The following is a 24,668-nucleotide window of genomic DNA, read 5'->3' on the forward strand; positions in this document are numbered from 1 at the left end:
TGATAAATTACATACCGGTATTCGAAGAAATTATTCTACCCTGATATTAAAAATGAAAAACTCCTAATTGTGTTACCGTAATAGATTTTGTGTACCGGTAGTTTATAAGATTTTATATTATTTCAAGTGTTGATTTTTTAATAATATTGTTATTAAAACAAACTGCTAATAAATAGGATTGTAGGCTACAAGTTATTGTATGTTTCAAGTTTTTCGACTGCTATTTTATTTTATGCATTACAATTTATTTTCTGTCTATTTTAATAAATGTACCTATTAATAATATTTAGGTCTATGGAAAAGAAATACTAAATCTAATATATTTCAATTTGAATAAATTAAAAGCTTAGAACAATAAACCAATAAAGGGCCGTTTGCACAGTGACAGTTTAAACTAAATTCCACTTTAAACTGGATTATATTCGTATCAAGTCTAGATTGTTATAACTTGTTTCATTTTGAGTTTGAGCCACCAGCTGATTAAATCCATTTTAAGCTTTGACTGTGCAAACAACCCTTAAGCTACGTTTACACCGGAGTTAATAACACAAGTTTTTAACATTTTTGTTATCAACTTATGTTAATTATTACAAAAGTTAATAACATCATGTTGAGTTGCGTTCACACCGGAGTTGATAAATGTTAAATGCTGGTTAATGGTCCTACAAATGACGATTGAAGAAGATTGAAGAAGATAACATGAGTTATTAATAAAAAGTTGTCAACTTGACTGAATCGACAAAAAATTCTCTTGAAAAAAGTTGATAACTCGTGTTTTCAACAGAAAATTCCTTGTTATTAACATAAGATTCATGTTATCCATCGAGTCGAGGTAACTTTTGTTAATAACAGGTTACTATCTTCCCCGCAACTCCCTCGCCCAGCACCCCTACCCTACAGCTGTTCCCTAATAACTACAGCTGTAGACAAAACACGTGACAAAGTTATTAACTTTTGTTGATAACAAAACTAGCAGCCAAAAGAAAATGTTATTAACTTATGTTGAAAACTTTTGGTGTAAAACTCTGGTGTAAACGCACTATAATTTATTTACATAAGAGCAGATGAAGATCATTATTTTAATGATCACACACATGTTTCAATTCAAATTTGAAGGCAATTTTTTGCTTTTTATTCCGGCTGCTATATCATATGAATAGTCTCGTTGAATGAAATCATATGGCAGTCAATTATATTGATAACAAGATCTTGTTAATAAAAAGGAATTTTCTGTTAGAAACATGAGTTATTAACTTTTGTCAAGAGAAATCTTTGACGATTCAGTCAAGTTAATAACTCGTGTTATTAGCTCCGGTGTAAACGCAGTTTAAGTAAATTTAATTAGTCCCTCCTTAGTCAGAGGGACTGATGGAAGTTCGGGGTTGGTAATCCCGGTGTAGGCCTACCCATTCGCATCGAGCCCCAGCAAGTGGTGGATGCAGCTTGTCTCATCTGCACGAGATAGGCCTACACCTCATCAAAGACCATGGCCCTTTTGGCTCTGGACGGTGTCACCCTGTAAGGGCCCCTGCCTATGTTTACTATAGTCAGGTCCACATTATGACAGTGTTTAATTAGCAATGGTATTGCTATCCTTGTTTATCATTCAACAAAGCGGATAGCGCTATCTCTTTCTCACTTTGATCTGTTGCCAGATTGTTTTTAACAATGTAGAATTGATAATTAATTAACAAAATAATTATTTCATCTTAATTATGAAAATTCATTATGAAATTATTGAAAAATATAATTTATTGCTTAATAAAATATACACGAGCATAATTTATTATTTTAAATGAGAATGAACAATTAATATTACATCAATAAACCTATATATCAGATACCGTCTATAGAAGGCATTGACAAGACAGAGGATCGGCAACGTTGTTCTGCTATCTTTCTTCACTGCCATTGTAACGTGGACCCCACTATAGGTGAGAAACTATCAACGGCCTCATATAGGCGGATGAGGAGAGGGTGGTTGGAAGAGCTCAGGAAGTAGGCCTGCACCCGAATCCATGATAGGTTATGCTCTGAAAGCTGCAGTGAAAGCAAGTGCCTAGGAGATGGCCACTCTATATCTTTGACTCAAGGTCTAAGAGGACCTCGGCCCTCCAGGTTGGGTGTTGAGCGCAAGGCTTACACTTTTCACTTGAAAAAAGTCTTGTTACAAAACCAACCAAGGATCTAAGTGGGGTATATGATCATGTAGCCTAATAGTACAATTTTATTATTATAAAAGTAATATCAATTTTTCCTAATAATAGCACACCAATCAGTGGTAGTACAGCAATAAGCTGATTCCATTAAATTTAAGGGTTTCACCCTAACTTGAACTATGGATAAGTAACTAAACACTCACTTTTACAATAGTACTTCATGTATTTAATACTATTTTGGATTAATTTTAAAAATTGTTCACGTTATCTTCATTTAGATAGCGATCACATGATATTGTACGTTCCAACGCTCCATAGCGACTGAAAAGGCATAGTATGGGCCGTCTGCCAACATTTTTTCCAGGTCAATACCTCCTCCCGTCACCGAGTAGGTACTAACAGTTCGAAAAACATGCGTTTCCTCTGCACCACTCTGTATAATCATTTGGAATGGAGGTAGTTTTGTAGCAAATTAACTGTGCCTCAATACTGTAGTGGTGATATTTTCTAGATAAAACTCGTCATATGGTAAATCAATCAGTATAAATTGCTTAGAATAGTAGGCTATCAGAAACTTTCATTTCATTCTTCAAGAAGTTACTTTGTCAGAAACTCGGATCTCCACAGGGACCTGCAGATGGAAGCAGTCGATGTCATGATCACAAAGGCTGCCAGAAACCATGAAGAGACTCTACATAATCATCAGAACATCCAAGCTCTACACCTCATTGACAACTCTAATACAGTGAGAAGACTGAAAAGGAAGAAGCCTACAGATCTCGTTTAAAAGTGGCAAGAGTGATTCTGAAAGGAACAGTGCCTGGGCATCAGTTAAACGAGACTGACCCTGTGTATTGCCAATAGCAGCTTGCTTTGTAAAAACACTTTTATAAATATAAAAATACTAGATATTGTCCAGTCTGTTATAGTACTTTTATTCAGTAGGCATATGGATAACTACTAAATATCACCTTCACAACTACTCAGAAAGTGAAAAACACTTCTGTGAAGCTCAGGTCAGCAAAGAACAAATTGCAAGTTTTGTCAAATTGATAACAGTAGTATCTTGTGGTCCGATTAATAACAGAAATGTTCCATCTAGTTTTATGTAATTCTAATTCTTTTATGAAATGAATCACTATAAATATGTTTTATTTAACTTAGAAAATTGTGGAAGACTATTTACTATTGTTATAAGAGAAGATAATCACAAAACATATTTCATAGGGTAGGTACTATTTATTACAGTATCAACTGAATAAATCACGGTATGTAAATAAAATATTATATCATGGAAGTTAAATAAAGCATCAATAAATACATCATCAATACAGCATAATCACTATAGCAGTACAGATTAGTCACTTTACCTACTGCTTATAGTGACTGTAGAACTTAAAAAATATATGAATATTATAGTCATTCCCACCAAAAACTCACTGAGAAACTGACATCTAAAGAACGAATATGATGCCACCATGTTGGTGGAATGTAGAGCATTTCACCAGGATGCAAAATCGTTTCTAGAGCTGGTACATTCTTGTAATTTGGAAACTGCTTATAATCTGGATTCTCTGGGTCTACTTGAGCGGTGTTTTTGAGTAATTTAGAATTGTGACAACTAAGGCAGTCAGAATATTTCGGATCATAGAGAATGACACGCTTCCTGCCCACAACTTGAGCAAGAATATTATGTTTTGGATCATAGTGCAGAGGAGATATTGTACCAGCTGGTCCAAACCAGGCGTTGATATCTGTGCCACCTGATTCAGTATTCTCCTTATCAGAACAGCAACAGTATTCAGGTTCACATATATCGGTAAGAAGCTCTGGAATTTGATTGAATAGTTGATGCTGAGCCAGATATCCTGTCCTCTTTTGTTTGTTTTCACTCGTTATATGTGTTCTGATGAATTCTCTCACAGTCATTAGAGACTGTGACCACTCTTCTTCATCATAACGAGATCCTATCTCGACTGGCACTGTACGGCCTCCAGCTTTTGCAGAAATATAGTCCAAACTATTCCATTTGTTCAATGCAGGCCAGTGAGTCATGCAAGCTTCCAATTTGACCGGTTTTCTAGGAAGGAAAAAAATTGCATAGAATGTTTCTAAAGATGGACAGGATAAAGTATCTATCTCACAACCTTTTACTCCAGTAAACTCTGGTAACAAACTCCCACAAATCAAAGAAGAAGTACCAGTAGTTTCGTTTGGGGAGTCCAATTTGGTAATACAGTTGGATAATATTTCAGCAGCTTTGGTGAGTTCAGTACGGTAAGCACAACCTAACAATAAACCCATATCAGCATCTTTAAGTCCTTTTTCTAAACAGTACTTTTGTTGATCACTTTGCACTAGAAACGCTTGCATCACACTAATCATTGAGAGAAAAAGGCTTCCAAGAGAGTAAATGAACCGTTGAGATTCTGGAACTTGTGACCAATGGCCGGTGTTCAAATTTTCCCATGTCCTGTCCAGTACAATTTGCACAATTGATTTTATTTCATCAAGAACGCCTTCAAATTTAAAATTTTCGTTTTTCATTATTTGCTCATCAAGAAGCAGCAATTGTTTATAACAGTCCTTTGTCAAGTCAAGTATTTCTTCTTCCAAATCATTATAGTTTTGCAAATGTAAATTTGAAGGAATGATACTCCTTAGGTTCATATACGATTCTCTAATGATATTCATTAAATTGAGTTGGACATCCCTTCAACTTCAACTGGCAAATATATCTGCAACAATAAAATGGGAAACATTATAGGTTTTATCAAGAAGGATGCATGTTGTTTATAATGCTTATTAAGAAATTAAATAATTAGGAAAAGAATAATGCAATTTTGATGGAAAAAGTCAATTTTGAGGACAGGACTTCTCATGAAATTATCTGTAAACTAGGCCCACTTAATTTCAACGAGCCGGTAGGCTCATTTTGCTCGCTATCCGTCAAGCAAGGGGGCTCCGCATCCTGGATCATCCAGATATAGGATCATTTTCATTTGAGTAGTCAAATGCATTTTTCATTTGAGCTTTCTTTCTTCTGTCAAAAAGTCAAAAGAGACTTTCAGGCTCGATTCAATCACCAGTTTTCTTCGAATTATGTAGTGTAGGGTTACAAAAATCTTTTTATCAGAATTAATAAATATTAAGTTATTTCTCAATTAGAGACTTGATTATTATATTTCAATTATTCAATAGTTATTTGGAATGATATGGAGAGCATATCAAACATCCATATCTAACCCTATCAAGTATTTGCTTGAGAAATGTAGAAAAATGCTTTGGAAATTAAATGAAAAACTCAAGAAAATAAACTTTCTAAAAACGCTGGGGAACGCTGTAAAACCTATATTGGGCGTATCTTCGGCGTTATTCTGAAGTAATTTCAAGAGGAAATTTCTTGACCTTTGCTGAATTTCTGTACAAAGTTTGAACATTTTTTCTCAATTGATTCTTGAAAAATGTGATAAAACGCAAAATAAAACGCTGGGGAATGCAAGGAAAACGCAGTACAACCACCAATCTTGGGCGTATCTTTGGCGTAGTTCTAAAGTCCCTCAAGAAAAATCTTGACCCTTGCTGAACTTCTGTACAAAATCAGAACATGATCTGTCAATTAGTTCTTGAGAAGGCGTAGGAAACGCAGGAAAACGCTCAAAACCGCGAAACGTGGGGCTTTATTCCAATACCCTCCCAATACAACATTTTTATACCTCAGCTTGTGTACAAAATTTGAACATTTTCTCTCAATTAGTTCTTGCAAAATGTGAGGAACGCTGGGAAAACGCAGTAAAACTGCCTATTTCAGGCGTATCTTTGGCGTAATTATGAGTTTTCTAGACCCTTGCTGAGCTTCTGTACGGAATTTTAAAATGATCTGTCAAGTAGTTCTTGAGAAGGCCTGGAAAACGCAGAAAAACGCTCAAAAACCGCCGATCTTGGGCGGAACTTGGGCGCCTTAACTTCCAATACAACATTTTTATACCTCAGCTGAGCCTATGTACCAAGTTTGAACATTTTTTGCCAATATTAGTTCTTGAAAAAGCTGAGAAAACGCGGGGTGTTCCGTTCTTAGTGCGCCTCTAGATGGCTAAATGAACATACATGCCAAATTTGAACGTATTTGATTCAGTGAATTTTTAGTTCTGTTTATTATAAATGAATGAATCAGTGCCATTTCGCTTTTATATTATTATCAATGATAGAATTTTTTATTATTGGTCAAAATCTTTGCTCACAAGTCTGGGTTTTGAGGTTGAGTGGTAGGGAGGATTTAAAAGTCCAAACACCGCCTGATAGAGAATTTTTTCATCTCATCTTTGGGTGTTTAGTACAACAGACTTATTGAAAAATAATCATATTCTTGCAAATATCATATACCTATTTTATTTATGATTAAATCACAAATAGAATTTTTTATTTTATTAGTCATTCAATTGGTTAAACAACTTTCTAGTAGCCCTGGGTTATTTGAGACTTTTGAATGTCAACACATCAACTGTGGGGGACCACTGGCGACTAGAATTTATATCAAGGACGATGACTTGAGGCTTGGGTAGGGTTACCAGACGTTTGGATTTTGTACAAACAGTCCAGATTTGGAGTACCTGTTCAGTTTGGCGACCGGATTTGTGAAATATCTGGATTTTACTTATAGGAACTGAAAACGTAGCCTAATTGGGGACCTTTTGCGATCATCACTGTTGACATTTTGAAAAATCTTGAATTAGCATGGAATTTTCTGCCAAAAGATGAAAAACCCAAAACACAAAATACCATGGAATTTCCTACCAAAAGATGAAAAATCTGGTGTGGCGCACTCACACCACCTAGCCGTATTGAAAATTTTCATTATTCCCGTAGGTAAGCTACTAGTCCAGCCAACGAAAGATTATAGAGGGAAAAGTTTTGAACACAATTTTTGGCCCCGCAGCTCTTCTAAGGATAGTTAGGGGTAAACATATCAAAAGTCCTCACCCCTACCCCTTGGTTTGAAAGGACCATATTTTGGTTTATTTCATATATCTCGAACAATATGCGTCTTTCGGAAATTTTTCTCAAAATCAATGCTTACAAATTAGCCTACAAGTTTCATCTGTAACATTTGTCCATATCTGTCATAGTTTTCTAGATATGAGCTCTTGAAGGTGTCACAATTTGAAGAGAAACCCTCCGAGTTTTTCATCTTTTTGGCCTTATACTCTTTAACGATTGATTGAAAAAATCCTTGCTAATCATGAGCTCATAGAGCATCATATTCTCTTCAATTTAATGAATTATTTAATTATATTACACATCTCCCTACGATTGTTCCAGCCTTTATAGTGTTAAGTGTAAAATCATCAGTTTAACAACAATAGATCAATTGACAGAGAAATTTGGAGGGAACGTTTGGAACACAATATTTGACTACGTAGCTTTGTTTGGACTACTTAGAAGGTGAACATGTGTCAAAATACCTTATCCATACCCCTCGTGCTCAATGAGGGTGGTTTAAAAGGTGTGGTTTTTCATTTCTGGCTTACACGCATGTATCTAGGAAAAAATGAATTCCAGCGACATGACTAAACAAAAATAGGAACTACTGAACAAAAATGAAGGTAGATAAATTTCCTACAAGTTTTGTTAAGTAGAGTTTTGTTTCTTAAAAAGACAGTTTTTCTTCCAACTTTTTTCACTTTCAGGGCTTATTACTTAACAATAATGCATGGAAAAATAAGTACTGAACGTTGGGTTGTGGAGAATTTAATTCTCTTCAATTTGGTGTATTTTTTCACCACTATATGCTTTCCATCAATTTGTAATAGCATATTTAGTGTTGAGAGTGAAACTCTCAATACAGCAACAAGTGTCAACTTGACGGTACCCTACTTTTAGCACAGAGGTTAGGAATGAGGATTTTCAATATGTTCAGCTCCTAACTAGTCTTAATGAAGCTGTAGAGTCAAAAATTCTTTTCCAGATATTGTGTCCAAATTACATTGTCAAATGATCTATTACTGCTGTATTGAGAATTTCACTATGTTTCCAAGATAAATGCATGTAAGCCGGAATGAAAAATCACCCTCATCCCTCAAGCATAAGGTGTAGGGATGAGATCTTTTGATATGTTAACCTTCTAAGTAGTCCAAACAAAGCTACGTAGTCAAATATTGTGTTCCAAACTTTCCCTCAACATTTTCCTATCAATTATTGATCTATTGTTGTTAAATTGAAGATTTTACACTCAACACTTTAACGGCTGCAACAATCGTAGGGAGTTGCGTAAAATAATGAAATAATAAATTAAATTGAGGAGAATATTATGTTCTATGAGCTCATGATTAGTACGGATTTTTTCAATCAATCGTTAAAAAGTTATAAGGCCAAAAAGATGGAAAAATCTGAGCCGGAAGGGTTTCTCTTCAAATTGTAATACCTTCAAGACCACATATCTAGAAAACTATGAGAGATATGGAAAAATGTTACGTATGAAACTTGTAGGCTAATTTGTAAGCTTCAATTTTGTATTCGTCAAACATTTCCGAAAGACGCGTATTGTTCGAGATATATGCAAAAAAAACAAAATATGGTACTTTCAACCCCCCCCCCTACCCTCTTAGCACAGGGAGTAGGGTTAAAGACTTTTGATATGTTTACCCCCTGAATATCCTTAGAAGAGCTTCGGGGTCAAAAATTGTGTTCCAAACTTTTCCCTCTATACCTTTTTTGAGCATTCGTTGCCTGAACATTATTATATCATCTGTAAAATTCTCATGGACTCAAATTCATTTCATATGAATTTTCTGGACTAGGAAGAAAGAAACATGATACACATCTGATTAGAAAATAACATTTCATAAGAGGTCTCCAGCGTAACGAGTTTTCGGAAATATCCTATTATATTTGGCGAGCAGTTTCTGTATATTTCTATATATTTATGTTCAACGGATCTCGAAAACGGTTCTAACGATTTTCACGAAATTCGGAAGATAGTAGGTTTATGATATAAAAATTCGATGCACTAGGACTCATCCCTGGGAAAACTAGCTGAAGGACATGAAAAGGATAACAATTATTCATCCTTGGAAAAACAGATGATAATTACGTCGTCTGTCGAAACAAAAGATGCTTGTATGGGAGAGAAACAAAATTATTTCCAGCTGTGTAATCAATCAGCGAGAAATATTATATAGAAATTTTAATGGACTTGATCAAAATAATCTGATTTGTTGACATGACATGATAATCATTCTAAACTAGAGTATATCATAATTTTCAAAGTTATTCATTATTTGACAATTTTAAGTGATTAGTGAGTGTTATTTTGTTATTCAATTTGGTTTGTAAATAATCTAAATTAGAACTTTTTTGTTTTTAAATGTTTGGACTGAAAATTGAACCGATGAATTCAAGTGTATGGAACATAAACTACTTTCTGTACTATTTATAGTGTATAAATCAAAATTCGGGGAAGAAACAGTTTTGAGCTGTTCCTTTTGCTTTGTCCTTCCCCAATCATTTTAAAGAATTGTGTTCTGTTTATCAATAGTTTATAAATAAATAACGAGCAAAGCTTGGTGCCCCGATATTAATTTTGAATTGATCAGCTGACAAGATCAATTCTGCAATCTCTTCCAGTCTACAGTTACCTCTCTCATTAAGTTTTCATTTGAATAATCACATTTTCTCGAATTTCGAGCTAATTTTCAATTTCAGGTGGAAATGTTACTGGACATTAATTGTAGAGATTTTCATGCTCAATCTTTTCCATTTGAATTTTTTTGTTTAATTTGTATCTGAACCCTGATAAATGGAAATCTAAAATCAAACTTTGCATAGATGGGGCGGAGCTCCTAAAATTTTTACAGATATGGGACTTGAGGTAGTTAATAGAACTTATCAATTACTATTTATGGTATAGATCTATGGTACAGTTTTTGAGAAAATCGCGAAAAACCTCGTTTTTGACATAATTTTCGCCATTTGACTGCCATTTTGAATTGTATTTGATCGAAATTGTTCGTGTCGGATCCTTATAGAGTGAGGACTTCAAGTTCCAAACACACATACAGACCAATACCCAAAAAAAAACACTTTTTTGGATTCAGGGGACCTTGAAATAAGGTATAGAAAATTAGAAATTCGGGTACGGTACCTTAATTTTTTCGGAAAGCAATACTTACCTATGGTAATAGGGCAAGGAAAGTGAATACCAAAACACAATACAAATGAAAACAAGTAGGTTATTCGAAGTTTGTTCTAAAAGCATTTTGTGTGTATGGATTGTAAATTGATTGTGTAATTGAAGAATTTTGAAGTGACCTCTGAGCTACATTTGGACTGTTGTATAAATTATAATTGGAACCGTTTTGGGTGTAAGTTAGCCTGTGGTACTTTTCTGTAAGTTGTATAATTCTGAATGATTGAATAAATAAAAGCAATGTGTTCTTTGTGAATATTTTCAAATTAATATTGGAATTTGCCATATATCTGCAGGTACCTTGACTCCAGCCAAGCGCATTTTCTCAATAGTGGGGTCTGTCTGAACAACTAAGAGAGGAAGATTCCCTCTGACAGTTAAAAAGAGTTCTTTACATTGAAGCAAGTACTATTTCAAAGTGCTCAAAATCTAATAACCACATAAGAAATAACAAGCCATTTTTCAAGATTATCGAGAATTCCTTGAAAAGTCAAGGAGGTTCAACGAAGCTGTCCCTGGATCTAGTACACTTTATTCAAAAGTTTGAGAGTTAAAGCAAATAGCCCACTTGAGACATAAGTGATATAATTTATATAATATGTAATACAATTCCTATCCAATCTGATATTGATATGTAATGGAATTTGATTTCAAGTGATAGTGAATTGAAGAGACCTTATTCTGATAAATTTATAATTTTTTCAACCCATAATCCTCATTAGTAAAAACGTATGCATTGACATAAGTTGAATAACAGTTATCATGTCTCAGACTCTTTTCTTCAAAGCTTGAATATTGTAAAATATTCCCGGACCCCCCTAAAAGCTTTATTGGAGAGTCCTCCAGGGTACGGTAACCTACCGCCCCTGAAAGCCACATGTCCGGATCTTGTTTCAAAAAATTTGGTAAACCTATAGGCTTAGGTTACGATAAAGTATTATAATACTAAAATAAAACAGTATTTATACCGTACAACAAAGAACTATAAGATTGCATAATATACAGATAAAAAATTATCAATAACTTACATTTGAATAAAATTGATCAAGCAAACCTCAAAGCAAAATAACTATCTTTTTATTCAAACATTTCTTACTGAAACTATCCCCATTGTTTCTTGATATTCAATCAAGAATTGTTACTAAAAATAGCAACTTTAAAATGAGTTAAAAATTAGAATTTTTAAAAATAAACATAAAAATTACTTGATTTGTACGTAGTAATATTATCTGAAACATAACCTCAATTCTAAGCATCATTACACCCGACAGCTGTTATCTATAAACACATAAAACAGCTGTCAGGAGTCAGAGAGAGCCGGCTATTGAAATTTGTAAACATAACCTATACCGTCTTTCTCAGAACGAAACTACTTCATACTTTAAAATTTATAATAATATGTTTATTGATTTCAATTAATTTAATTTTTTAAATAAAATATATGAATTGTGATACAATGTAAAAGTTATTTTATTGTGACACAACAAACAAAAGTGAACAAATGTGTAGGCCTAAAAAACGTTAATAATTTTATTCGAGTTGCTTTAGAATGGCCAAAAGGAAAGTAAATAGTGATTTTGACTTTGAAAAAGTTTTACTGGTGTTGAGTCTTGTGCGAATACTATCAATTTACATGATTCAAACATCGTTTGTTCCTGATGAATATTGGCAAAGCTTGGAGATTGCTCATAAAATGGTATTTGGATATGGCTATACCACTTGGGAGTGGGTGCATGGTATTCGAAGTTTCTTTTATCCTCTTTGGTTTGCAGGAGCCTATAAATTTATTGAAATTTTTGGTTTGGACTCGAGAAAAACAGTAATATATTTGCCTCGATACATGCAAGCAATATTCTCAGCATATGCTGATACCTGCGTTGCATCCTGGTTCAGATTCATGTTGGGACCCACATATAAATCTCTATCATCATGGGTGAGTTTACTTTGGATGATGTGCTTGTTTGTATCGTACTGCTCTACACGGACACTTTCAAATACAATTGAGCTGAATTTTACAATTATTGCACTATACTTGTACCCATGGTCTTTGCTTGAGAAGAAAGAAAAAACAAAAAGTTTATTGGTTGAAAGCAAAATGAAAAGCAGGACATATTTATGGTTTGTAGGGCTGGCTTGTCTCTCAAGACCCACATCTGCAATAATTTGGTTACCACTTTGCTTTTATGACATTGCTGTCAATTCCAAACCTTTTCTTCTTTTGACCAAAGTATACTTAATCATTTTTCTAAAAGTATTTGTTTCAACAATTTTAATTGATACATTTTTCTATAAAAAAATTGTTATTACACCTTTAAACTTTTTTCTCTACAATTTTTCTTACAACATTGGTATTCACTATGGTGCTCATTCATTTTTTTGGTATGTTACTGTAGGTATACCTGTTGTTCTAGGGCCTCTAGTTTTACCCTTTTATCAAGAAATATATTCAATAACATTTTCTATTTTGTCTTACTTGTTCTCAAAGTACTGGAATCATCAAAAAACTTTGATGAAGTTGAGTAATATAGATTTGATTTTATATTTTACCGTTATGTGGACTCTTTTCTGCTACAGTTTGGTGCCACATAAAGAATTTAGGTTCATTTTGCCGTTAGCTCCAATCATGTTCTATATTTCAGCTTTACATTTCAAAAAATATGGTGGAAAAAATATTACATGTTTCATACGCAACTCAAAATATGTATTAGTTCTAAGTTTGCTGATGCTATTGAGTAATTTTATAGGTTCCTTCTACCTAGGCCAATGGCATCAAATTGGTCCTTTGGATACTATTTCCATTCTAGCAGAAGAGGCCAGCTCAAATTCAAATAAGTCATCTTTTTTGTTTTTGATGCCTTGCCATTCTACTCCTTTGTACAGTCACTTGCATGTAAATGTTACAACCAAATTCCTAACATGTGAGCCAAATTTCCAAAGAGATCCCGTCTATAAAGATGAAGCGGACTTATTTTTCGAGTACCCAAGTGGCTGGCTCCATAAAAATTATCCAAAAATCGACGATTGTAGTTTGCCATCGCATATAATTATGTTCTCCAACTTGAAAATTTGGATTGATGATTTTTTAAGTCGGTATAGATACACACTTTGGAAATCCGTATTTCATGCTCATTTCACTCAAGGTAAACAAAGTGAGAATATAGAAATTTATAAGTTGAATTGGACAAAACCAATACACTGTTTTCCTTAGAGATATCATTGCAACCATTGTAGCAAATTTTAATGCCCTAGATTACTTTACACATTAATTCACTTATGAGTAGCCTGTTTCAACTTAGAATTTTCAACTAAGCTACTATTTCAACTTAAGGATTTAATCCTTTTAAAAATTTATCTTTTCTGATTATGGTGTTCCAACATTTTTTGTATTTATTACAGGCTTGGTATATCATGTTATATAGCATTATCACGTCTACATTTTAATACTGTTCACTTAATACTAGTAAATTGTAAATAAATAATACTCAACTACAAATATACCAGTCAGTATTCTTGTACATTAGCTCTTGAAAGCTTTGTAGCCTACTTTCATTGTGACTAATAAATGAATTTTTGTATCGATAAAGTGATTTTCTTTGGAGTACCTTTACCAGGGTTTAATTTAAGGGTGTGCAAAGGCTAAAAATAAACTTTCTACTCTTGATATTTTTCCAAATTTTTCTATTTGTATATCATCAAGCTATCAAAATGAAAAAGTTTTCTCAGGAAAACATTTTTTTTCTGATCATTACTTTTTGAGATATGAGCGCCTAATGTTTTATTTTTTTGGACAGAACATTTCAAATTTCGTAAGAGATAAATCCATGAGATTTAGAGGATAGATTCTTCATGGTATTGTTGATCTAGTAAAACAAAAAGTTTCTGAAAATATCAATTTTTAAGATAGTTATTCAATTTACTAAAAATAACCAAAAATGACTTTTAGTTGAGTTATTTTTGGTAAATTGAATAACTTTTTCAAAAATTGATATTTTCAGAAAATTTTTGTTTCACTAGATCAACAATACCATGAAGAATCCATCCTCTAAATCTCATGGATTTATATCCTACCGAATTTGAAATGTTGTCCCAAAAATTCAAACTTTAGGCACTCATATCTCAAAAGGTAATGATCAGAAAAAAATGTTTTCCTGAGAAAACTTTTTCATTCTGATAGTTTGATGATATAAATATCGAAAAACTTGGAAAAATATCACCAGTAGAAAGTTTATTTTTAGCCTTTGCACAGCCTTAATAGCTTATTTAATTCAACTAAGCTCTATTCTAGCTTTTCTCAGGTGAAACCAGTAGCTGGTATTCACTTGCATTGGCGTTATTTTCATCCTTGTCTTCTATGAGAGCATCACTCAACCTGTGTTATCCTGCTCACTTGGAATTGTCAACATTGGTTGAATGGGAAATAGGTTGAAATTATTCATAAGGAATTGAATCTCACTATAGCTGCATGATCAGGGAACAAATTGCTAACATAACGCCTGAAATGCTGGCACGAGTCATGAACGCCAAACGCCAAAAATCGGTTTACTCAGTGTATGGAGAATGGGGGACGTCATCTACCTGATTTGATATTCAAAACTAATTGAAACAAAATTTTATATATGTGTCTACATTACAAAAAATAAATACAAACTTTTCTGATCCATGTAAAGAGTTGTATTTACTAAAAAGAAGGTAGTTTTGCTGCCTCACTCTGTATAATGTATTCATCTATTATTTATTAGGAAGCTTTTTGGATGAAGCTAAGAAAACATTGTGTAACTTCTACAGTCAAATAATTCTCAATAGAATGTAAATTTAATTATTTATTAGAAATAATTTCAAATTCATTTATTGCATGAAATAAATACACAATTGAATATACTTCACAATTTCAAATGAATGGGTACGTCCACAATGCACGCTGGTTAAGCAGGTAGTCAGATTCAGATTTTCGGCGCCGAATATCTGACTTGGATGTGTCCAAAGTGCAAGCAGGTTGGCAGGTTGGAAACGTCACCTGCCCGTTTGTGATCAGTGTATCATGGATCTTACAAGAGAAGAGACAGCAGCTTTACTGCTGCTTACTGACAATGTGGTGACGAAGTTAAGACCTGTGAGAAGTGAAGTGCATCCTATTAATAAGTTAAGATCTACTTACGGGGAATACTCACATCTTTTTCCGCAGCTTCTGGCCGATGAGAACAGATTTTTCGAATATTTCAGGATGAGCCCGAACACATTTTATTTTATTCTGTCGAAAATCGAACACAAGCTTACCAAAAACTGGGCGAATTACCACAAAACCCCTATTCTTCCAGAGGAGAGACTGCATATCACGTTGAGGTATGCAATGAAACAAATTTTTCTCAGTTACATTATTTATTATTTTGTAATAAGAAATTGGAAAAAAAAACATTATTTTAATTGCATTACTTTTAAAATCAGACTGAACATTTTAAATTGTTAAATAATCTAATAATAGAAAAATACACAGAACTTGCTTAATGTGTTAGTTGAATTGCTCATAATTAGGATTATACAGGTTTGATGACTCTGTGAATTTCGTGCCTCCTGAGAACTCCCCTTGATTCTGCGGAAATGTTCCTTGGGGGGATGTCATCATTGATAGTTGGTAGTTGTTGTCGACAGATGGCGGCCTGCTGTCATAACAAGAGCTCGCTGTAGATGGCCTGCTGCTTGTATACTGGGCGACTGGGATAGATTGGTGCGAGTGTTCCAAAAGCAAACTCATCTACAATTTGCTGAATCCGGCTCCGAAATCTAAGCTTTTTTTCTGGGGCAATTTTTGAAATGAACGGCAACAGACTTTTAAAAAACATCAAATCATCATTTTCAGGTTCCTTCTGAAGAGCATTTTGTATTGTAGCTATCTTCTGTTGCTCCAGCTGCAATATCTTTTCGTTGTACTGTAAATTGCCCATCACTCGCTTCCTTTTTTTGGCAGACTTGTAAGTTCCTTTGGCTCGTTTGAAACAGCAGAATGGACGTCCCCCAAGTCACCAGTAAGCGGTTCTTCCCCAGCTACGTCGAGAACTTCAGTTCCGGCTGTGTCTTCAGTTTCCTGATGATCAAGGACGATGTTTTCCTCATTTTGTTGATAATTTTCTTCTTCTTCGTTGACGGAAGGTACTTTTTTTAAGTTGCTTGAAGATGCTCTAGGTCTAACTACATCTTTCAAAAAACCATAGCTTTGAAGTAAGGCCATTTAGGTTCACTTTTATTTTCGGCTGCGTCCCCCGATCTTGCCGGCTTTATTTTGCTGCACTCTACGCTAAATTGATCCTGCAGGTACTTCCACTTCTTCCGAAGCACAGGTTCTGAAACCAATTACAGTTTGTTATATTGATATAAGGAATTTGTTTCAGGTTTTTGTCAACGGGTATGTCATTTCGAGGATTGGCATTCTCTTTTAGAATGGGAAAATCTACAGTTGCTAATATTGTTAAGGAGACAGTTACGGCAATATGGGATGAATTGCAACCACTTTATATGCCTACACCATCAGAAGAAGATTTTAGTAAAATAGCTAATGATTTTGCTGAAATATGGAACTTCCCACACGTGATTGGTTGTCTAGATGGCAAACATATCAGAATAAAGTGTCCAGATAATTCGGCTGCAATGTTCTTTAATTATAGAAAGTTCTTTTCTATTGTTCTGCAAGGTTTAGTGGATGCATCCTACAAATTTATAACTGTTGACGTTGGAGGTTACGGAAAGCAAAGTGATGGTGGAACTTTTCTTGCATCTCACTTGCACAAATTCATTGAATCTGAAGATATAACATTTCCAGAACCTAAAATGGTGCCTAATACAAATGTCCAAGCTCCTTTTGTGATGTTGGCTGATGAAGCATACCCGCTGCTGCCTCATTTAATGACACCTTACAAGAGAAAGAACTTGGACCCCACGAAAAGGAATTACAATAAGAGACATTCAAGAGCTAGAAAAACAGTTGAGTGTGCGTTCGGAATCCTGTATGCAAAATGGAGAATACTTTCAAAAGTACTAGATACGGATGTCGAGTTGACAGAAATGATGATTAAAAGTGTAAAGGGCACGCCACACCAAGCTCGCTACCGCGGCGGTAGCGAAGTTTTAAAAATCGCTAGCCATGTATTCAGGTTGAGCGCGCCACACCGAGTTCGCTACCGCGGCGGTAGTACGGCCCACTACCACCTACGACCGCCTGCTAGGCGATTCAACAAAAGTTCGCTGAGAGGTAGTACGGCGGACAAAGCGAGCTCAGTGTGGCTCGCTCAACCTGAATACATGGCAGGCGATTCGAAGAGGTAGCGCAGTGCTGAGTGCTGTAGTCACGCCCTCCCCCCACTACTAGACTCACTACTCGGAGACTACCGCTAGCGGACGTTTTTCGGTGTGGCGTGCTCAGCCGAGAAAACTACCACCAGCGGTACTACCTCGGCGGTACTGGCGAGCTTGGTGTGGCGAGTCCTTAAGGGTTTTGTGTCAATGTAACTGCCTTTTTTAGCAAAACTTTAATCAATCAATCATGTTCACATTCAATCGATCAATGTTAAAAGTGTATTAACTACTGACATAAAATGTATATATTAAAATTTCAATTGCAACTGATTGTTTTTATGATATGAATTATCCTTGTAAAGACGTATTTTGTTACAAACTGATTTACAATTATTTGACATCAAACTTTAAAAGGGAAACATTGCCTTATTTGTTATGCTTATTAAAAAAAAAATTTACCTCTTTTTTGTGATTTTTTATTATTGTTTACATAATTTTAGGACATTTTACTCTTGATATTTTTCCCCTAAAACTGCTCGTTTAAAACAAACGAGGTGCTGAATTTTCGGAATTTCCAGTGTTTAACAATCAATAGCCTCTAAAGGTGTGGTTAGGAGAAAAAGTTCAACTGTAAAAAAGTCTTAAATTAAGTGAACAATTCAAAAACATCATGAAGGAAGGGCATTTACCTTAGTAACAAAATTTTAATAAGCAGTAATAAGGTGAAGTTCCTTATTTAAAATTTGCTGTAAAATCATTTGTTACTAAGATCATAATCGTGGCCGACTTAAAAAGAAACACCCTGTATTCTTGGGAATACAGCCGAAAAAGTATTGAGTTTTGTATACTGTGTTTGTATAATTTCAATACTATCATAGCCCATTTTCGTAGAAACAATTTTGTTATCTACCGGTCTTGTTTGGGTTAATAAGGTTAGCTTTTAAAGTGTTGTGGCCAGTTAAGAAAAAATATATAAAGTGATGCAGTGAAAAAATAAATGGCGGCCATTTAAAAACTTTGAATTAAAATAAATCGAAATAGGTATAACTTAATATTTAAATATCTATCACATCTACTTACCATCAATCTTCATTTGTGAGGCGATATTCCTCCAACAAGCATCAACTATGTTCCTATTAGAATGTTCTTTCATTCGTTTATCCCAAATCGGTGGATTTAACTGCACTACTGAAATTAGTTCTTCTATATCCATCACTAACAACTTATAACAACACGAACGGTCCGACTCGCAGGTTATCTGAAACCAGAATGAAAAATTCATTCCGGTAAAAATCTGACTCAGACAGCCTGCTCGCAGGAAATCGGCGCGCTGGTGCACTATGGACGCTTCCGTTGACTAACATGGGAAAGTAAGCGGGCCGAGTCTGCCTCTATTGGCGCCGACTGTCTGACTCAGAAAACCAGCGTGCATTGTGGACGTACCCAATGAATTATAGCGACTGTTTGTTGTTGAGTGAGTTTAAATAAGTCTCGAAATTTCAATGCCAATGGAATTTGCTGAACGTGTTGTGTGATTGTGATTTATTTTTTTAAACATATTATCACTGTTTGCACGAATGAAGAGGAGTAAGCTACTGACATACAATTGTCGAATGTCAAGTACATTAAACTCATCATATATTTCATTAGTCGGAGTGCGAATGGGTTTACTAAGGGCTGTTTTTATTATGCGTTTTAAAGTGAATAAGAGATTCTGTTTACAAGTTTACAGGTCATTCACAAACACTTATTGTGAGTGGTAGAAAAACAGTTGGTGAGGATATGAATTTTAAGAGAATGTATCATTTTCAAAGATACGCAAATAATATACAATATTTTTCTATTTATTTACCAGTAACCAGCAAATTCAAACAAATGTTGCATGATCAATAGAGCAATATTATCACAACTTGCCAAGCGTCAATCAACACGGGTGAGGATTATTGCAAGTTCTTTCAACATGGCAGGTAAAGGTATTCAATTTTTGTAAGGGCTCCTTGATGTATAATGTCCTCAATTTGTTGAACGCATATTGCTGCAATGCATAGTACAGAAGTGGTTGGAATTCAATCAACTCAAACACAACAACGAATTCATATATCAAGTTTATTAATTAAATTTTGGAATAATAAATTATATACAGTACTATAGTAGTTGATTGTCAGTGTGAACAGAATTTCTACTGTTGAGCGAAAGTTGAACATGACACCACTTCTATACTGATATCGGTTTTCAAATCTTGTAGGGTCCTTGGACAGTTCAAATAAATAAGGGCTTTCAAAAACCCCTATAGAAAAAATCACAAGGGTTCAAATCGGGCTGTAAAGAACCCGGCTGGCCACTCCAAATCGCTCCTAATTGAGATGAGGCGTCCTGGAAAGTGCTCCCTCAATTGAAGTCACGTTCAGAATGTTTCTGCATAATTGCCATCTTGTATGGATGGAGATGAAGAATTCGTCTCACAGACCGATCGGAAAGTCCAAGAGCAGACGCATGTTTGCGCGCAGAACGCTGAGGCAGAAAATCTCGCTGCCTCAATGTGCTCAGGTGACCTAATGGTCCTAGGCCTAGTTCTTCGTCTTGCTGCACTTGCAGTTTGTCTGAACGGAGTGACCCACATAACAATTGATTCCCTGTCCGGGACAGTAGTCAAAGGGGCTAAATTGAAGCGATTTCGAAATGCGCGCTGTGTTGTGGTCACAGAACATCCGCTCGAAAAATAAGTCTCAATGGCAAATGCACGCTTCTCATTGGTCCAATGTTTGATGGCGAATGAGCATGTCGGGAAGAAAAATTTATGATCTGACCTCTCTAACGAGACCAAATTTGCTATAGTACGACATCAGCTGACTGGATGGCGTTCACTTTAAAAAAAGAAGTTTTGCTGCCGCACCCTATATTTATTACAGGGTTATGATAAAGAGGGGGTTTCACAAAGTATGCATGGGTACATTTGATGAAATGCCGTGTTGTGAGAGCCCTCTCTGAAGCCGGTTGAAAAGCCTCATGCTGAGGGCTACCAGGGCTGCTTTGTATCCTACTCAGCCTTGTGAAGGGCAGGTTGAGTTGGTTTCTGCTTCTAGTGTTGCACTAATGAATGTCACTTCTCATGCTCAGGCTCTTATAGTCTTGAGAAATAATACAAAATTATGGATTTGTAATAGTAATAATAAATTCCCTTTCAAATGTGACAAACATTTTTATTAGAATAATATAATGACACACTGGTTTGACTACTATTCATAATTCACATTTATGAAATTGTTTTATTCTCATAAAATATAATTTTACAATTCTCGTACAAAATTCATTCATTCAATCACTTCATTCAATTTTCATACTGCAAAATGACATCTTATTAGTCAAAATCTACATAATACTCTACATTACACGGGTATCATCAGTATTAGACATTCGCTCATACACTCCATTAACTTAGTTGGTTCCACTCACTTTAGAAGAAATGATACAACGTTTAGTCAATCTTTAAAGAAGAATCTTCAAAGTTACTTTGATTATAAATTTCTTGTTGAACATTACAAAACTTTTGCTATTTAAACTTTTTATAAATGAAATAAATTGAAACTTTTTGCTACTATAAACCATTTCTGGCGATGTAATATAAGTACCATTGTCAAACACCACAGATATTCATGATTAATAATTGAAATTTCAAGTAAGTTATGATTACCGTATACGTTTTCATAGTATGACATACTTGTAGACTAGATAGGAGCTTCGTCTTAGAGTAATTAATTTCAGACTGAATTTAGAATTATGAAAACTTGATTGCAATACAGGCTGTATTAAGAAATATTTCTCAATATATGTAAGATCTTTAATAGTTGGAATGGAATTCTTCAAAGTTATTTATAACTTTATTATATTCCTTTCGAAGTATGGTATTTGTTTGCTAAAGAGGTGTAGTGAGACAGCGCTCTGGCTTTACGTCAGTTGGATGAGGAGTTGGTGACGGCGACAGACCATTGGATGAGGTCGAAGGCAGGTTTTGTGCTTTGAATGTCGAAGTAGATGGCTTAGACAATATAATTGGCTTTGGCAGAACTTTTGGCCTAGAGTCTCTATTATTTGAGGATTGATTGCTTGTCGATGGACGTAACTTGTCCAAACTATTAGGCGTTTCATCGTTGAGAATGAAGCTGTTTCTGCCGTTTTCAACGCCTTGCGAAGCTCTTTGGTGTTGCTGTAGCTGTTGGGGAGGCTGATCGTTGGCCGGAGCTGGATCGTTTTCGCTGAACTGTTTGGAACTCATGGAGCTCCTGTAATAGCAAACAAACAATATCAAACATTAAAATTTGATTGAGCTCTTGCACTCAGTCGATTAAATTCTTAAATTTAGGTTCTTTCCTAATTAAATTACAATTAATTTACACAGAACAAGACTACTCAGGAGACTAAGTGAGTGCCGTTTGCACAGTAAAAACTGAATTGAATTATCTTGTGGCTTAAAACTAAAAGTGAACCACATTATAACACACAAGACTTGATATGGATTTAATCCAGTTTCAAATTGAGTTTGTTTGTTTTTGTTTGCACTGACACTGTAAATGGCACTTATAGAAAATGATTGCTATAAGTCCTAGCATAAAATCCACTAGAGATTTTCATAAAATAATAATGTCTGGGTTTGATATGTTAGTGATATGGTTTAAAAAGGACAACGTTTATTGTGGTGTGTTGTCCTAAAGACATTAAGATTCACAAGAATTAAATGTTTGACAAAAAACTAACTTTTTAGTCATATTCTATTATGTGTTTGAAAAAAAATAATTGTCATTTGTTGCTTCAAGAGTTGTTTTAAATTTTGTCCCTGAGTTTCTTAACAAACAAGTGTGAATAATAATTGTAGCATCCAAATAAATCAATCACAAGTTATATGGGATAGTAAACTGGTGAGGCATAATAATTGTTATATTATTATTAGTGATTAGTATAAGAAACTGGTTAGTGATTAGTACGCTCAACTTACTTAGAAATTTCAACATACTGTCACTTAAATATGAAACAGTGATTTCAAATTCAACAATTGGTAGACAATTACCTAACACAGTAAATAATAAACGCAAAACAAATATTTTTTGTCTGTTTCGTGTATTCTCATTAGAACCAACTTTACAAATAGAATAGGGAAAACAAAGTTCATTGAATAATAAGGCTATTACCTATTAATGGCAAAACTAGTTCAAGTCTGTCGAGAAAGTAAAATAGACGTCCAATGTTCCAATGAATATCTTCAAAACGAAGTTGAAATAAAAAAAGCTAAAACTTATTACAGTTTGTTGCATACTCAGAGTATTACGTGAACCATGATGAATATTTTCAGCTTTATTCATTAATTTGGATCTGAGTAATTCTTGGGAAATTCGTATACGATCCACTGATGTGGCATGTTTTATTCATTTATTTATTTATTTAATCATTCAGAATTACACAACTTCCAGAAGAGTACCACAGGCTTACGCCCAAAACAGTTCCAATTCTAATTTATACAACAGTTCAAATGTAGCTAGTAGTCTGGGCGCAAATGTCATTCCGTGGTCAATTTTGAGTAACAGCCATGGAAGATGTCTCAATTCCTTCCTTAGGTCTAGCATAATGAGGATCGTGATGATGATAAGTCGAAATCACAGGCAAACACCTCGGAAACAAGATGGCCACCAAAATTTTCAGGGTTTTGCTATATCGCTTGTATTTCAATAACCGCTCAAGATATTCAACCATTTTTTTAGACGAAAATATTTTTAAAATCTTCCTCTATAATTTTTACTTTCCTTGCCCTATTACCATAGGTAAGGAAAGTATTGCTTTCCGAAAAAAATTAAGGTACCCCAATTTCTAAATTTCTATACGTTTCAAGGTCCCCTGAGTCCAAAAAAGTGGTTTTTGGGTATTGGTCTGTATGTGTGTGTGTGTGTGTGTGTGTGTGTGTGTGTGTGTGTGTGTGTGTGTGTGTGTGTGTGTGTGTGTGTGTATGAGTGTATGTGCGTCTGTGTACACGATATCTCATCTCCCAATCAACGGAATGACTTGAAATTTGGAACTTAAGGTCCTTACACTATAAGTATCCGACACGAACAATTTCGATCAAATGCAATTCAACATGGCGGCTAAAATGGCGAAAATATTATCAAAAACAGGGTTTTTCGCGATTTTCTCGAAAACGGCTCCAACGATTTTGATTAAAGTTATACCTGGAATAGTCATCGATAAGCTCTATCAACTGCCACAAGTCCCATATCTGTAAAAATTTCAGGAGCTCCGCCCCATCTATGCAAAGTTTGATTTTAGATTTCCAATTATCAGGCTTCAGATACAATTCGAACAGAAAATTTAAAGTGAAAAAGATTCAGCATGAAAATCTCTACAAGTAATGTTCAGTAACATTTTCACATAAATTTGAAAATAAGCTCGAAATTCCAGAAAATGAGATTATTCAATTAAAAACTGTTGGCAACTGTTGATTCTATTGAATCATTCACTATGATGAGATAGCAGACCTCGTGTGTCTCCAGCGTTATAGTCCTGTCACCAGCTGACTCAAATCTTTGAATAGTAGACTTGAGATGCGCGGGAACACTAGCGTCAGGTGATAAATTTTCATAACGGCAAGGAAAGTTGTGTGAGTGCGCCACACCAGATTTTTGTTCTATAACATTTTCCTCTAAAACGCATATTTTTTTAGTTATAACCTTTAAAAGCCCAAAAAACCTTTTTTTGATTTGTTCAAATTTCATTCCATTATAACTTTTTTGTGCAAGAGATACAAAGAAATTTTAATTCTATGATATTTAGAGCGTTTTTTCAGCTTTGGAACGATATATTTGACGAAAAATCTTTTTAACGAAAAATACAAAATTGGATAAATCTTTCGGATATTGTAGTATGATTGTTTTGGAGCTTCCAGATGGCTGAATTGATCCGATATCCTCGACATTATTAGAATTACAGACGATTTCTTGAAAATCGACATATTTTTGCCGCCATCTTGTTTTTTCATGATGACAAAAAAATTTTGAGAT

At 34.6% G+C, this 24,668-nt stretch overlaps 4 protein-coding genes across 8 annotated transcripts in view; 2 read left to right on the top strand and 2 right to left on the bottom strand.

Annotated features, from left to right (window-relative positions):
* Nucleotides 1–3,258: 3,258 nt before the first annotated feature.
* Nucleotides 3,259–11,619, bottom strand: LOC111044088 (bifunctional peptidase and arginyl-hydroxylase JMJD5). The gene is made up of 2 exons (XM_022329152.2): nucleotides 11,373–11,619; nucleotides 3,259–4,897 (listed from the first exon to the last, which is right to left on the bottom strand). Exon 2 carries the CDS (start codon nucleotides 4,851–4,853, stop codon nucleotides 3,579–3,581), a length of 1,275 nt encoding a protein of 424 aa, XP_022184844.2. The 5' UTR covers nucleotides 4,854–4,897; nucleotides 11,373–11,619; the 3' UTR covers nucleotides 3,259–3,578.
* Nucleotides 11,620–11,753: 134 nt separating this feature from the next.
* LOC111044075 (GPI mannosyltransferase 3) lies at nucleotides 11,754–13,927 on the top strand. The gene has a single exon (XM_022329136.2). It carries the CDS (start codon nucleotides 11,894–11,896, stop codon nucleotides 13,550–13,552), a length of 1,659 nt encoding a protein of 552 aa, XP_022184828.2. The 5' UTR covers nucleotides 11,754–11,893; the 3' UTR covers nucleotides 13,553–13,927.
* Nucleotides 13,928–15,258: 1,331 nt separating this feature from the next.
* Nucleotides 15,259–18,985, top strand: LOC120351902 (protein ALP1-like). The gene is made up of 3 exons (XM_039430723.1): nucleotides 15,259–15,684; nucleotides 16,728–17,412; nucleotides 18,932–18,985. The coding sequence occupies exons 1-3, from the start codon at nucleotides 15,383–15,385 to the stop codon at nucleotides 18,983–18,985; spliced, it is 1,041 nt and encodes a 346-aa protein (XP_039286657.1). The 5' UTR covers nucleotides 15,259–15,382.
* Nucleotides 18,986–20,807: 1,822 nt separating this feature from the next.
* LOC111060507 (solute carrier organic anion transporter family member 74D) overlaps nucleotides 20,808–24,668 on the bottom strand; it is a 39,228-nt gene continuing 35,367 nt past the window's right edge. For all 5 annotated transcript variants that reach the window (XM_039436427.1, XM_039436435.1, XM_039436413.1 and 2 more), the window contains one exon: nucleotides 20,808–21,908. In XM_039436427.1, coding sequence (XP_039292361.1) covers nucleotides 21,542–21,908 — 367 coding nt within the window. In that variant the 3' untranslated portion in view covers nucleotides 20,808–21,541. The remainder of the gene's footprint in view (nucleotides 21,909–24,668) is intronic.

Source organism: Nilaparvata lugens, chromosome 1 (assembly GCF_014356525.2).
Source record: "Nilaparvata lugens isolate BPH chromosome 1, ASM1435652v1, whole genome shotgun sequence".
In the NCBI taxonomy this organism is placed as follows: domain Eukaryota; kingdom Metazoa; phylum Arthropoda; class Insecta; order Hemiptera; family Delphacidae; genus Nilaparvata; species Nilaparvata lugens.

Bases quoted from the DNA above. Each gene is read 5' to 3' on its own strand.
- LOC111044088 (XM_022329152.2), bottom strand. From the start codon at position 4,853: ATGAATATCATTAGAGAATCGTATATGAACCTAAGGAGTATCATTCCT.
- LOC120351902 (XM_039430723.1), top strand. From the start codon at position 15,383: ATGGATCTTACAAGAGAAGAGACAGCAGCTTTACTGCTGCTTACTGAC. The intron at 15,685-16,727 runs GTATGCAATGAA...AATTTGTTTCAG, and splicing joins AGACTGCATATCACGTTGAG to GTTTTTGTCAACGGGTATGT. The intron at 17,413-18,931 runs GTAAAGGGCACG...AATCTGACTCAG, and splicing joins CAGAAATGATGATTAAAAGT to ACAGCCTGCTCGCAGGAAAT.
- LOC111044075 (XM_022329136.2), top strand. From the start codon at position 11,894: ATGGCCAAAAGGAAAGTAAATAGTGATTTTGACTTTGAAAAAGTTTTA.